At 30.7% G+C, this 16,272-nt stretch overlaps 1 protein-coding gene across 18 annotated transcripts in view; it reads right to left on the bottom strand.

The window, feature by feature from the left end:
- The window catches only part of USP15 (ubiquitin specific peptidase 15), a 152,766-nt gene that overhangs the window by 44,222 nt on the left and 92,272 nt on the right, over positions 1–16,272 (bottom strand). For 13 of the 18 annotated variants that reach the window (XR_002515663.2, XR_002515664.2, XR_002515668.2 and 10 more), the window contains 2 exons: positions 13,683–13,769; positions 7,385–7,529 (listed from right to left, as the gene is read on the bottom strand). Coding sequence is in view for 10 of the 18 variants with exons in the window: in XM_003906713.5 (XP_003906762.3) it covers positions 7,385–7,529; positions 13,683–13,769 (232 nt within the window). In the remaining 8 variants the exon portion in view is untranslated. Of the gene's footprint in view, positions 1–7,384; positions 7,530–7,778; positions 8,076–13,682; positions 13,770–16,272 lie in introns of those variants that run through there. The other 5 variants (XR_002515669.2, XM_017945982.3, XM_021922547.2 and 2 more) reach the window with 3 other exon arrangements.

Raw genomic sequence — 16,272 nt, 5'->3', positions numbered from 1 at the left:
GCTTAAATCAGGTGCTCTCCAAGCTCCCGTTAGCACTCTACTTTCTCTTTCATCATACTTATCACAATTCATGATTGATTTAATATTTGTCTCCCTCATTAGACTGTAAACTCCAGGGAAAATAACTGTTTTGTTCATCATGGCATAATTAGTGATTATGAGAGTGAAAGTCACCTAACAGACCTTCAATAAATATTTGCTGAATAAATGACTTCATAAGTCATTCATTACTTATGAATTACTTCAAAAAAATTACCTAGCTTGATAATCTACAATATTCTTAAAATAATGTTCTGAATAACTTCTGGCTTTCGAAAATCAACTTTGTCACTGAAGGATGAAAAATATTCACCAGTGATACTTAGAAGAATAAAAGCAATTCCAAAAGGAGTTTTTAACATTCTAAACATCAAATGAATTAAGTGTGTATATAACCTCCTAGGGAAACTGTTTTAAATGGCACAACATTAATGCTACTTAATGAGAGCATCTTGTATTATGGGGGACAATCATTTGAACTAAACATAACATTTTTAACAATTGTACAACATGTGAATATACTTAATGTCACTATACACTTAAAATGGTTAAAATGGTAAATTCTGTTATATTTTACCACAAAAAACAAAAGCATTTCTTATAGGTTGATTGGCATAGTTTCAAAAAAATACATTATCTCAAAATGTACTGAATAACAACCCAGTTTTAACTCGTAATAACTTGTCTTAGTGACTGGAAATCAAACTTTCCTTGCTTCAATTTCCTCATTAGTGAAATAGAGATACTTATGCCCTAACTCACAGACTTCTGTGAAGAGAAAATTAAGTGAAAAACAATAAAAAGAAACCCCTGCATTATGCAAAGAAGGGTACTGCTATTAACAGAGGCTGCAGGTTCAATACGGGGCTGTTAATGTTTTAATACGGGTTTATATGAGAACTAGTAACTGATTTAGATATTACTATTAATCGAACAATGGTTTAAGTAACCAACTCACTGACCCTCTTCCTGCCCAGATAGTTTATAAATCATTGTAAAGAAGTAAATGGCAATCTTTTAGAAAACACTTTGACATCAAAAAAATGAGCTGCTTGATTTTAAGTAAGAAAAGTAAACCTAAAATAAGTTTTTCTTTCCTTTTATTTTCTTGGAGGGAGGGAGCAAATCCGTAGTTCCCCTTACAGATTACAGATGGACATTTCTTATGTTTTGCTTTTAATTACAAACAGATTCCTTGAAATAATTATAAAAATTGATACGATACTTCAGCCTAATTATATAATAACTTCTCTTATAAGATGTAGTCACTACAATACTATCTAGTAAGTATATTATTAAACTGGTGTTGAACTTTCCTAGCCAGGATAGTGTAAAACCATTCTGTATTTTAGAATTAGATGTAGTAATTTACAACTCTTTAAAAGAACCTCTCTATTTCTCTAAGATCTCTATTATGTCATTTTCCTGTTATAGAATTAGGGACAGATAAAACACATAAAAACCTAGATTAATTCAGACAGAGGCATTAATCTTAGGGAACTTTGCTTATTAACTGAGAATAATGTGAACAGTGACAAATCAAATCTCATGTCAACATCTGAGATTAAGAAAGGCATGTTTTCATAACAAATCATTATTAGCCAAGTTACACAAGTGCAAGGCATTCTTTTAGAGATGCCATTTCTCCCCTAGTTGTGAACACTAAATTTTTATAGAACTATCCCATATATACTCTTTCTTAAAATAATCTGAGAACATAGGTTCTTCTTTTCCCACCTCTGTTCTCTTTCAAAAAGGAAGGGGTATTCTAGTCCAAAGGGAAAAGTAAAAACGTTGTTATCTATGTTGAGAAAAACAAATGGTTCTAATGCAGGTAAGGTTGTTTCCTTTTTTTTTTTTTTTTTTGGCTTTTATCAAAACGGATAGATAACCTGACTGAGTTGTCATTTGATAGAGGATTGAACATATTTTTGATGACAATGTGTTATGTAATTTCTGGCACATAACATGAAAGGAACTCACATAATTGAGTTTAATATCCTGGATTGGGATGAAAACCTGACCTAGAAAGTAGTATTTTTTAGTTTTTCATCAGCCACATTCTCAGTTTATCATAACAAATACAAGATCCTAAACTATTTTTTAAAAAGTGTTTTGTGTCTCAGAAGTGAGGTTTTTCCCTTTACAATGAAAACTATATTCATTTAAATATAAGGTTGGTAATTTAAATAAAATTAGAAGGTTTTGCGTTAAACTGGACTTCTGAGAAACTGAGTTCCAATAAATGCAAAAACAAAGTCTCAAGAGCAGGCTAGTTGAAGTAATGTAACACAGAAATAACAGCTTCAGAAATAACTTTTTCTCTGTTTTACAATGTAATGAAGATCTATCTAGTTTCTTAAAAGTGTTACTTCTGTGTAGTATTACTTACTCTCTTAAATTAAATCTTTAAAAAAGTTTAAACTTTCAACATTCTTCTAAATTTTTGAAATTATGTTTTTTTCTAAACAACAGATCATAGGAAAAAAAAAGCTGACCTTAAAAATGCTTGAAATCCCAACTTATTTTATATTTTATGACAGGAATAATGAATGTCTTTGATTAGTGTCACTTTTTTCAAGGACTTCCTAGAATCTATTTAAGGAGCTCTATTATGTCCAAGTAAAGATTTTGAAAACAACCATCTTATGCCATGCTGCTTTCCAATGGAGAAGACCACATTACTCCCCTGCTTCAAATCCATCTGAAGAGGTGTTTCATTCAGGAAACTAACCATGAGCCTCCTAGGTAGGCCTTGACAATGAAAAAGACAAGGGTTGAAGTGCTCTTGAATCTACTGAACTAATGCTAATTAAAATTATCACCAATAATGCAAAATTTAAAAACTGGGCACTCTCTAGATGGAGTAACAGATTTAGGGCACTAGAAAATTATCTTATTATATTATTTGAACCAATGGGACACGGTGGTATATGCCTACAATCATAACTACTCAGAAGGCAGGGGCTAGGGGTAACCAAACTCAAGAATTCTGAATTTCCAAGTGCCCTACAAATAGAATATTCATAAACAATTCTATGTTATTATATCCCTTCCTTATCAGCTTGCCTAGGAAGAGTTAAATTAGCATAGTTCAGAAATCAAAGACATGATAAATACCTACTGCAATAACACTACCTGCAAAATAAAAGTACACTCAATTATTTCTTTTTAGTCCACTACGGTCCATGTGGAAAAAGACTCAAGAAAAAAGAACAGACACAACGGTTATGGAGGACAGAATCTTTCCAGAGTCATTCTGCTTAACTTCTTGAATTTTAAAAAAAGATGAGATAATTTCTACATAATACCTATACAGTGTTTATGATGTGCCAGTCAGTATGCTACGAGTTAAAATCATCAACTCACATAACCCTTACAAAACTACTAAGATAGGGTACTATTATTTTCTTGTCAGACAATGAGAAAAATGAATTGTGGAATTAACTTGCTTAGGGAAATACAGTTATTATAAGAAGCAGGAAAGCCATGTTTTTAATCCAAGTGGTGTAGCTCCACAAACTGTGATCTTAACCTGCATTATTAGTTTTTTACGTGTTTCTTTTTTTTTTCCAAGCCAGACTTTGGCTTTCAAACTATTCCTCAGAGTCCTGGGATTCCATGAGAAAGCTTCTGGGGCCATTGTGGAAAGTAAAGGAAAGCAGATGGGGTTCTGGGAACTTCACCCAACCAAAGCAATTTTACAATATCTACTTAAATAATGGGGAAACAATTAAACTTTCCACAGTAACTTAAAAAAAAAAGATTTTGATGCTAAAATACAAAACGTTTGAAAATCACAGTATCTAGGCTGTAATCTTCATAAGGTCAGGATATACAGTTGTCCTTGGTATCCACAGGGGATTGGTCACAGGAGCTCCCCTTTCCACCTTGGGGATACCAAAATCCATAGATGCTCAAGTTCTTGATATAAAATGGTGTTGTATTTGTATATAATCTACATATATCTTCATATATACTTTAATCATCTCTAGATTTGTTCTAATACTTAATAAAATGTAAATGCTATGTTAATTGTTATATTGCATTGTTTTAAAATTCACATTATTTTAAATTGTTATTTATTTATTTATTTTTTTGAGATGGAGTTTCACTCTTGTCACCCAGGCTGGAGTGTAATGGTGTGATCCTGGCTCACTGCCAACTCCGCCTCCCGGGTTCAAGCGGTTCTCCTGCCTTAGCCTCCCGAGTAGCTGGGATTACAGATGCCCGCCATCACGCCTGACTAATTTTTGTGTTTTTTAGTAGAGATGAGCTTTCGTCATGTTGGCCAGGCTGGTCTCAAACTTCTGACCGCAGGTGATCCACCTGCCTCGGCCTCCCAAAGTGTTGGGTTTACAGGCATGAGTCACCATGCCCAGACAAATTGTTGTATTGTTATTTTTTACTGTGCTATATGGCAGTACCATATTCACCAGAAAAGGTTAATACTCATTCATACCATTATATCAGACAATCTTGAGTACCAATATCACTAAATTAAATAATAACAGTAATAATGTTAAATCACACTCAGATTGGTGCTGCTTAGTTTTTAATCACTGGTGGTCAAAAGATTTCACTATCACAAGGCTACTGATGGGCTAAGTATAACCCACTCTTACATTAAAAAAGTATACTTTTTACACTCTTTTTTTTAACATATGTCAATACTATACCACCTGATGTGGTGAAATGATCACTCAAATTTGGAGGATACTGAATTAGTTTAAGAGGTTACATTAAAATTCAAATTGTCAGTAGAAATAATATTTGATATTTTCTAAAATTGATGAAAATTGTTTTCAATTTCAAAGAAGTTACAAGGAAACTTGAAAAAAGCATAACTGAAGAAATAGTATCTGACAAAACCTATAGAATCTATTCTATTAGTTATCTATTACCCTTTTTATTTTTGGATCTATGAAGTTACATGAATTTTTGTGAAATAGAGGAGTAAAGGCTACTGCCACCATTTTGTACTCCCTCTTACAGTGAATTTTCAGCTTGAGAGCTGACATCTTAATCAATTAAAAATCATGGAAGTTTTAAGAAAATAAAACTAAAGGCCTAGCTTTTCTAATTCCAGATGTGAACTAAAAGCTAAAAGCTGCACAAATAAAAACTCATTTTTCTCTTCTCCAAATTGTTTGAAGAATTTTATTTTAGAGACAGTATAGTTTCCAACTAAATTAAGCAATAGTCATGAAATAATATCCACTGCTTAAAATATTCACTGCTAAAATTTTCATCAAAAAATTTTATGGCTATTATCATAAAATTACAAACCATCACACTCACGGCTATGTCTCAGATGAAATGGAACACGTGATGGTAAATTATATTAGGAGGGTCTGCAATAGAGCTATCAATTTATTCTAATAAAATAGTTTTGAATAGAAGCAAAAATGAATAAAATGAAGACTATCATACCTTAAACATAACATGCAAGAAAGTTAAACGATGCCAAATCTAGCTCAACCTGGCTGGTTAAAGATTCAATTTTAATACCCATTTTTGAGAAATTGCAGTTAACCATATGTAGACAATACTAAACAGATGTATCAAAGGCACAAAAAACTAGGATGTAGTATTGCTTTAGAAGGAATTTAGTCTGAATGCTGGCCCAAGCCTCCTATGAATGATTAGCATCAACACAAACTCTTGTGCTCTCCTGACAGATTCAAATTTCGAATCTCTATGTTGTTAAAATATTTTATTAATATTTATGAAAAAGCACCAAGATTGGTTTTCCATACTAGGAAAATAAACTCTAGCTGATATCAAGCCTCTGGAACCAAAGTAATTTTGGCAGTTCAAGGATAAAGAGGTATATAAAAATTAATATAACTTGGTGATCTGGGAACAGGGTTTTCTGGTACTGGTATGACAACAATTTACATAAAACATGTTCCAGAGATGGTCCAACAGATAGATATTATAATTTGTCTGTCCCATTCCCATCTCTGAAAGCTAGGCACCCATGTACTTTACTTTGTTATTTAATAACTATTAGGATAATAATACATTTTGGTTTTCTTCCTCATCTAGAAAAATAAAAAATTGTCTCTATGTCTAACTAGTGCTAGAATTCTTGAAAAACTATTTTGAATAAAGTAACACTACATTATGAGCAGGATTACTCACTCCAAGAAGATTTAAAAGAAGAGTTTATTAATCTATATATTAACCTATCTGCTTAGGCAGATAGGCCACTTCCCAAGTGGTTCAACTCTAAAGCAAAATACCAGAAATCGATTATGCCTTCCCCACTCAATTTCTAAAAGGATGCGAACTCCTGGCCTATAGTGTATGACAGATTCTAATTTCCAAGAATATAAAAAGGCAATGGTTAATTTAGGAAACAGCTGTATGAATGACGACGTATAAAAAGATTCACTTAGAATATTGAATGGTGAAGAGTCATCCTTTTCTCAGATAGTGAGAAAGATGCCTAATAATGTCCTTATCAATCTACACCCTGCATTTAATCTCTATCTTTGGAGGCTGCATGCTGGGCATAGGAGATTAAACAAAAAAATACGAATAGAGAACAGAAAAGTTTAGATTTAAAACTAAAAATCCAGAATTCACAAAAGAGACCGACCAAAAAAAGGTTAAAATTCAAGAATCAAAAATGGTTTGCCATTATTTTGAGCTTTTATAAACACAGAAATTTTATCTGTAAAAGGGGAATAAAATAACCAGCCCTAAGTTTATACACAGTAACAGTAATATTAAAATATAAATATATCTCATTACTTCAGAATCAATCAAAGACATAAATATTTAAAAAGTTAAGTTGAAAGAGGATATAGACTAGAGCAGAAAGAAAAGAAAAAGGGGGGAGGGGGAAGGGGAAAGGCAGTTATCTCTTATATCCCCAAATTAAAAGGCCTTTAAGGAAAAGTGATTTGTTAAAATATGTATATAAAAAGAAGTTCCCAAGATTTTCCTTTTTAAAATTTTAATTTCCCATTAAGACAAAAAAAGAAAAAAAAAAAAAGGCAATAGACTTCTACTGAATAATGGAGGGAACTCACTAGCTTTTTTGCTTTTTTTTCCCCCTTCTTAGACAGCTTAAGTTTTCTGTTCGATATTATGTTTCTGCAAAGTGATATTTAATCTTGTACATTATGTTAATCAATCACATGTCACCTAATTGAGAAACATATGTTCTACTACCAGTAGTAGAATGAATGAGTCAAATATGTATGCTTAAATCTTCCATGAAAAATAAACTTTCAAAACATATACCCATGTTCTGGCATGAAAAACCAACTCTATCTTCTTGTATTACAGATTTCCATGAAACATGAGTTTCACTTTGTTTACAAAGACCTACCTGAATAGCTGAGTTCATGAAACACGTATTTCCCAAGTTACTTAGGCCACAGAGGCCTGGCTGTTCATTGTTTCTTCCAGGTTCTGAATAATCATAGTTCTTATAAGCCGTATATGATGGGAGACAGTAATTTGAGTTTTTCACACTGGAAGAAAAAAATATTTTCATAATGTAGCCAATTATAACATATTTATAATAAAGAGTACTTTAGGCCTATTTATGAGATATATGGTTGATCATTAAATTTCTTTTATAAAGTACTCAACTGAGATACTTTTAAAGACTCAAACCTCAACCAAAATAACTCACCCTGAGTTAAGATACTCCTTATCCAATCAACAAAATAACTCAAATACCACACCAACCAATACAAATCACGATTATATCTTTCTACCTTTGATTAACTGGAGCAGCTTTACAGCTTGCTCCATTCCCCATTGCTCCATCAAATTTAAAACATTCAGATTTTAAACACCAACTGCAGCAACAAATCATCTCCTTTATGACCCTTTTGCATTCTGTTATTGTAATAGAGTAACAACGGTAGAAACAGTAAGAGTTATGCTTTAAAAAGTTACAGGTAAGAGCAGAGAGTTCCAAGGCCACTGTGACCTCACTGTTATGATGCACTGATGATTCCATTTATAGTTTCTATGCTAGACCAGCAAAAACTAGTATTCAAATGCAGAAAAAAGCCTGGGTGAACAGGAATGCAAAAATGATTCTAAGCAAGTATATCCCAGTATTATTTGCCTTTTCTTTCTTCTGGTTTCTCAGATTAATGTAGTTTATTTAATTAGATAAATATAACCTCAAGATAATTTAAATGTTAATATTAAAAACTCTATAATATTCTAAAAGTTACAAAATCAGGATAATTTTTAGAAAGAAGAAAATGTTAAACGATCCCTCTTCCTTCTGCATATAATAAAAAATAATTTTGTGAAAAAGAATGGATTCTTATTTTTTAATAGGTTATTCTATAAAATATGTATGATGAATACTTTGGATATAATCCAAAAGCAAGCTTTCAATCTTTTTTTATTCATTAGAAAGAACCTGAATGAGATCTTTGCTAAAAGCAAATGACACTATAAATAAAACAGCTTTATAAATGAACATGATAAATCGGTATCTCTAGCAATTCACAACTGGCTATAATTTATTCCTGGTATTACTTTTTTAAAGTAGTTTTTTCTTACAATTTCAAATACTTCACTTTATTATTTCATATATTACACTCTCACTTTGTCATTATAAGAGTTTATGTGAACTATACTACTACCTGTTCTAACAAAGTCTTTAGTAAAAACACACACACACACACACACACACCCCAGACAGGTAAAACACACAAAACCAAACCAACCTCAAATTACACATACAATGTTAGCCTACTAATGTTTTTGTATTTTTTAAAAAAACACTCCCTTCTCCTGGAAACAAAAAAGGTCAACTCCTCAACTCTGAAAAAACAATCCACCCTGAGATAAAAACAGCAGGCGTCAAAGAAATATAACATTGATCAATTCAAATTCAGAATTGCTAGACTTACAGATATTTACTTGTCTTAAACTGAAACAAAACACAAAAAATATAACTCATGCATCTTTTCTTGGCAAATCATTATCCTATGATTCACTTTTTATTTTATATTCCTAGTAACTAATAAAGTACAAAGTGCCTATCAGCAATTTTAAGTATTTTCACTCATAATTGGATTATTGAATCTAACTTTGGGTACACACAACAAAAAGCTGAAGTACAAAAAAAAAATCCTGTTTTTCTTTTATCAGTGTTAAATAGTGCTAAAAATGAAGATCTTCTGTATATTATTTTAAAAAATGCAAGGCTTGCATTTTCTACACATTCTACACATTACAGAGAAGAAAAAACTTCTGACTGTAAAATTATAGTAAAATTTAAGCAGCTAGAGCACACAGGAAAGTATGCACAAATGCATGCTCACGCCTATACACACACATGTGAAAAGACTAAAAGCACATTTACATGCTCATTCCATAAGTATATATTCAGATCTCTTGTCTCTCCCCACGTGTAACACAAAGAGATGCTGGAAGTTCTATTCTTCTTTGCAGCAACATGATGGAATTTGATGGGACAGAAATTCCTATTTACTGAGAAATGAATAAAAAACTTATTTGCAAAGCAGTTTTTTGGTTTTGTTTTTAAAGAAAATCTAAATCCCTAAATAATATCTACAACTTCGCTCAAAGATTGAGATAGTCTAGACGCTCAAAATGATAATGAAAATCAATGAATTTAAGATACCTCAATATTATCTTGATTGGTTACTTATAATCCACATGTTATGTGCGCTTTAAATGAAATATTAAAGTTTGTCATGGAAAATATCAAAACTAGTTTATGTAATTCAAAAAATTTATGAAAATCTGGGCTCTAGTATCTTTCATGACTATGTCTAGTAATTACTTCCTAAAGATCTTAAGCTAGTCATCATCTTTTAAGGCTATGCTACTTTGCAAAAATAAATTTACAGTAATTGTAATGGGAATTTTAATACTATATTAGGTTAATTCTGTATTATATCCATCCTTCTTTAATAAAAACACACTAAAAATACACTTTTTTTTTTTGGTAAAATTGAAGCTTACCTTTCTATAAAAAATTTCAGATTGACTTTTAAGCCAGTACCAACACCTGACTTTATAAATACATAATTTAATCCTCATAACTATAATTATGCCCATTGTGCAGTCAATGAAATGATGCTTTTAGCTAACAAATTTATCAAGAGCCAGATGGTTAGCTCTGGTAGTTTCCAAAATTCACAGTTCCTGTTCATGGCTCAATCTCATACAGGGAATCATTTTCATTTCAAATAAAAAAGATATAAATAAATTAACAGAAAAATAGAAATGTGCTCTGCATTTGGAATGTCAAATTAAGACAATAAACACATTAACAATATTTTTTTAAAGGCAGTGTTAGTAATATAGCAAAGCAAATAAAGCAGGGCAGAAAAATACAGGTTATAGAACTATTACCAGAAAGACAATCTGACAGATATTTAAAAATGTACTTAAATTATAACTGAGGCAAAACCAAATACACATGGGACTAACAAGTAAAATTATGACACAAGGTAAACAAACTGTATTATAGTAATGGATTTTTCATAATACAGGTTTTAATAAAAACTTACTAAACTTAAATGGAATAATTCCAACTATACTTTATTACTTGGAATTATTTTATAACAATATTCTTATTTCTGGAAATAAAAATTTTGTATCTTAGAAATGTACCAGTGTAGGGTTAAATCTTGAATTTATAAATAAATTTCATATAAGTTTGTGGACAACTATTGATTTTAATATATTATTTATACTTGTAGACTATTTCCACATACATGAGGTTTCAAAAACATAATGCAAAAAGGTCATTACTATTTCACCTACTTTTAAATAAACTATGCTATTTCTATCTGAAGTCTTTCCAGAAGCTGAATGGAAATTCAAGAAGTAAATTGTATGTAAAACAGTTGTTTAAATATGGAATTCAAGTTTTTTAAGGTTAAAAAACAAAACTTTCCATTTTACAAATGCTTAAGTTCTGTTCCTTACTAAGAAAGAAAATCCATACATAAAAATGTACTTTCAAGCTCAAAATGGTCACAGCTTCATGGTACCTCAGTGACCATTTGCTATTAAAATTCCATAATATGACAAGGCTATTTCAGTGTTTGAATTAAAAAAATATAAATAGCTAAAAATATAATGTAGTCATATGATAGAATCATTGAAACTTAAGACTCTAATTTCTCTCAATAGTTTCCGCAGTCAGAGGTTTTTAGATTAGCTTATACTGTCAAGTACTTACTAAGGATGCAAACAGAACAAAACCAGAAACATACCAGACCACACATACCAATATGGTAATACTGGTCAAAATACAGTTTACATTCAATATAGTCTATATACAATGTTAAAAATATGTCCAAAGAATGACTGTAAATACCTGTAAATAAATTCTTTTATAGTAAATATGAGAGCTATCTGCAATGAGTAAATCATAAGTAATATTTTATCTAGCATGAAGTTTACTTAAAGCTCTCATTTACGTAATACAAACCAAATTACGAGGGGTTATTTTCACTTTTTTTTTGGCTTGTGCACATACATTTTTAAATAGAAGAGAAGACACTGCAGTATAATTTTGAATATTCAGTGTCTTCAGTATTTTAGTATTACACTATGATGTAATATTATTACATACAGTGCACATATCTTTTTATGAATTACTGAAATAAGAATGTGAACGTTTTAAATGTTATTGATTCATACTGGTAAACTATTTTGCTAGAAAAAATTATTCTAATACTCCAAGCACTCAATCATTATAAAAATATATGTTATTGTTTAATTTTTCCCAATGTGACTGAGGTAAGGGAAAGCAAATGGGGTTTTTCATGGTTTTAATCTCTCATCAGTAGTGAATGTGAAAATTTAAAATATTTATCCCAGCTGGGTGAGGTGGCTCATGCCTGCAATCTCAGCACTTGGGAGGCTGAGGCAGGAGGATTTCTTGAGCCCAGCAGTTCGAAACCAGCATGAGCAACATAGTGGAACTGTCTCTATGAAAATAAAAATAAAAAAATTAGTGGGGAGTAGTGGCGTGTGCCATAATCCAAGCTACTCAAGAGGCTAAGGTGGGAGGATCACTTGAGCCTGGGAGGTCAAGGGTGCAGGGAGCTGTGATTGTGACACTGCACTTTAACCTGGGTGACAGAGTGAGACCCTACCTCAAAAAAAAAAAGTTTATTCCTTATTTAATTCCTTTACTTTTACTGCCCAGTGTTTCTAAGACTCTTAGAAAATTTCTAATTTTTATGAGCTTGATATATTTAGAATATAAATCCTTTATCATTTGTAACAAGTACTTTTTTCCATTTATTTGTCCTTTTTTAATATGCTTGGATTTAAAATTTCAGAGAGAAATTCTCAGACATGAGCCAATTTTCTCAACAATATTTCCTGGATAATCTGCCCATTCCTATTACTCTACAATGTCTCCTGATCACATTAAATTCTTTTTATAGAAAGATTTGTTTCTGAGCTAGATTCCATTGATATGGAGGTGTATTTTTGGGTCAGTACTATGTTGTTTGAATTTTTGTTATCTTTGTAATACATTGTGATATTTAGTTTAAGACTAATCCTTATTATTCTTTTCCAAAATTATTTTAGCTCTGTCATCTACTTATAATCCAGATGTACGTTGGAATCATTTTTGTCATCCTCCCCCAAAAGATAAATTTTGAGGGAAAATTAATTAAACATATAAATGTAATTATTGGTGTCTTAATTTTAAAGATTATTTCACAAATAGCTTTAGTCTTTTAGAATTTACTCACTGAGATAATCAGATGCCATTTAGAAACTGCAAAAATATCTAAATACTAATACTTTACAATTAGTATAAGTATATACTAACATATAATTAAGTATTAGATATCTAATACTAATATTCTAGTGCAAATATCTAAATACTTTCACTCTAATCCATAAATAGCACTATACATACCAAAATAAATAAATAAAAGGAGGATAATCATCTCTAGATCAATATTATTCCCATAATTTGGGCTAATTACAAATAATAAAGGTTTTCTTTCAACCTTTTTCAACAAAAAAAAATCAATGTTCCAGGTAATACACTCAGAGTCAATACAAGATAATAGACTCAGAGTGAAGCCCATGTAACCTTGACTTTCAATCGTTTTTCTTATAGCAATATAACACACACTTCAACAAAATTTTTATAAATTCCATGATTCTAAATTTTATTTGGCAAGGGGTAAGGTAATTGTTTTTCTGAACTTCTCAAGAAAAAGCGATTGCCTTTTTCATAAACAAAAATTTATATGTGCTTTCCACTTGAGAATCACTGATATATACTTTTTAAAAATACTTTACTATATGTGATTACATATCTAGTTCTAAAATGACATCTGAATTTAAATTCTTCCTAAAAAATTGTGTTCTAACAAACTTCTAAATATATTTTAATGATTAGTATTTAGTATATAAAATTCTTTAAGTGTTTTACTTCTTTCAATGTATGTATTAAATCAAGAAGTAATTTAATTGCTTTCTTTTTTGTTAAGTTACTCCTGGAAGAACTAACCAGTAATTTAAAAGAAAATCAATTTGAATGCATTAAGACTTTTATCCTAAAATTTAGATACAAAAGATTTTTGCAACCATAATAGGGTGATCAATTAAACAAAGAGTTTTTAAGATTCAGTGCTTACTTTCTGTTGTTCATGTTGTTATAATTATTTGATAGAGATGAAGGAGAGATCTTTGGTAAAGTTGAAAAATTGGATGCACCTGGGGACCTTTAAAAATATGAAAATGTTAAATTAGATAAAAAAATGAAGAATTTTTAAATTATGAAATAAAAGAACTAACAGATGACAATGTTTGTAGTAAATGAATGCTGAAAAGTAGATTTATGAGCAAAATCACTATTATCCTTTGGTTTTCAATTTTGAATGTATTTTTCCTTATAAAAACATAAAAGTACAAAAGGGAACTATTTTCAAATAAAATTTATCAAATTAAATATGCAACTTGCTATTAGTCCTATAAATCTACTAACTACATATACCCATTTCCGAGTTTAGGTAACCATTTTTGACATTTTACGATCAATTTCCATTAGTCAATGGAATTAAACTATTCTACTGTTTCTCACTGGTACACCATGGCATTCTAATTATGCACAACATTGACACAGAGATCAGAGAACATTACCAATTTTTAAAAATTAAGGCAATGGGGACAAAATAGATAAAATAATTCCAAGCATAATCCCAATATGCTATATTTGGCCAAAGGGAAAAGGCATAAATCTGACTATAGTATACATACCTTATTAATTCAGAACCTTTTTGAAGAAACTGCAATTACTATTGGTTTTTAATCAACTTAAACCATTAAAGGCATGACTTATAATCAACAAATCTATAATACGCCAATAATCTAAGTACTTAAAGGTCACTAAAAGTTTTACTTTCTCTTGTAATTTTGTAAACATATTATTTTAATTTACTAGGCAACAGCTAGGCAAGAGGCTATAAAAAGCTAGGTTTCAGTCCAGTGACTCAGTCATTGTAAATTCGAAATTAGTGAGGCCCCAAATGATTCACTTTTAAATATTATGCTAATGAACAATGAAATGGTCAATAAGCAGAAAAGCATAATCTAGAAAATTTGCTTTTAAGTGATTTGGATTTATCTAAATAAATATATTTACAATGCATTATGCAGAACAAATGGTGGGCAATAAAATTTTTTAGATATAAAAAATTTACATTTTCAATTTCACTTTTATTATTTTTTTTAGAGACAGGGTTTTGCTCTGTTGCCCAGCCTGGGGTGCAGTGACACAATCACAGCTCACATAGCCTTGACCTCCCAGGCTCAAGAGCTTCTCCATCTCAGCCTACTGAGAAACTGGAACTATAGGCGTGTGCCACATACCCAGCTAATTTAAAAACAATTTTTTTTTGCCGAGACAGAGATTTCACCAGGTTGCCCAGGCTAGTCTCAAACTCCTGGCCTCAAGTGATCCTCCTGCCTCAGCCTCCCAAAGCACTGGGACTACAGGTGTGATTATAGGCTGCACCAGGCCTACTTTAACTTTTTAAGTTTTATACATTATAAAATCTTAGAAAAACATGTTTTCTTTTGAACGAGGTTCTTTTAGCTGATAAATGCTATATATTACTGGATCCTGTTACGTGGGATTTCTACTTAGGTACCCTTCTGATGGAAGTCCCTTTAACAAGATTTTATTTTACTATACTAAACTCAAAAACAAAATACAATCAACCAAGTTTTATTATAAAACAATGTATAGAACACATTTAAAAAATAATTTTAATGATCCTAATATTCCCAGATAGTAGTTTTAAAATATTAATAAAAAACTGAAATATCCTGGCATTTCTGCCTCCACATTAAGAATTCTAAATTAGGAAAAAAAAGGTCTAAATTGATTAGAGACTGAGTTATAATAAATTAAGGAGGTTAATTTTTAAAAATATAATTCATCACAACTTTTCAAAAACATATGTAAATCGAAAGTTACCCTGAATCTTATAGTAAAAATTATGGAAATAAAGATCCATTGCTTCATCCAATAAAGTGGCTGAGACATATATATGTTATATATAATATATATATATACACTGTATACACTTCATGTATATATACACACACACACACATATATATACTTTTTTCTTTTTCTTTTCATCTATGGCCTTTTTTTATTATTCATTAGCAACTCTAAGAACTATATTAGAAGGAAAAGAAAATGAAATACCATGGAATTAATTTGTATTTTCAATTTTTATGGAGTTCATTCAAACACTCAAACATTTACTAAATGATTACTGTATGCCTCATCCTTGATAAGTACTGGGAATACAAAGAAAGACACAGTTCCTGACCTCAAACAGCTCACGATCTAACAGGAAAAAATGACATATAAGCAAAATGACTACAATACAATAATACAATATAAGTACGACAACAAATTCTAATGTAGAATTTTGTGGGTAGTGACATGAGGTGATTTAAAAATGACGTACAATTAGAGGGACAGGTGGGAAGTAAAAGAGTATTACAGGTAGGAAGAATAGCATGTAGAAATCATGTAGAAACTATGAATGTGTTCAGGGAATTACCAGTAAATTCAGCTTGGCTTAAAGACTAGGAAGTACTGACAGAAACAGAGGTTACTAAGGTAGGTATGACAATAAAAGGTCTCTTAGGTTCTATGAAGAAATCTGGATTTTATCCAATTGTGCTGGAGCATGTGGAAAGACTTTAA

Source organism: Papio anubis, chromosome 9 (genome assembly GCF_008728515.1).
Source record: "Papio anubis isolate 15944 chromosome 9, Panubis1.0, whole genome shotgun sequence".
NCBI classification, from domain to species: domain Eukaryota; kingdom Metazoa; phylum Chordata; class Mammalia; order Primates; family Cercopithecidae; genus Papio; species Papio anubis.
The sequence above is the reverse complement of the archived record's forward strand: the minus strand, read 5'-3'. Positions and strand labels throughout refer to the sequence as shown.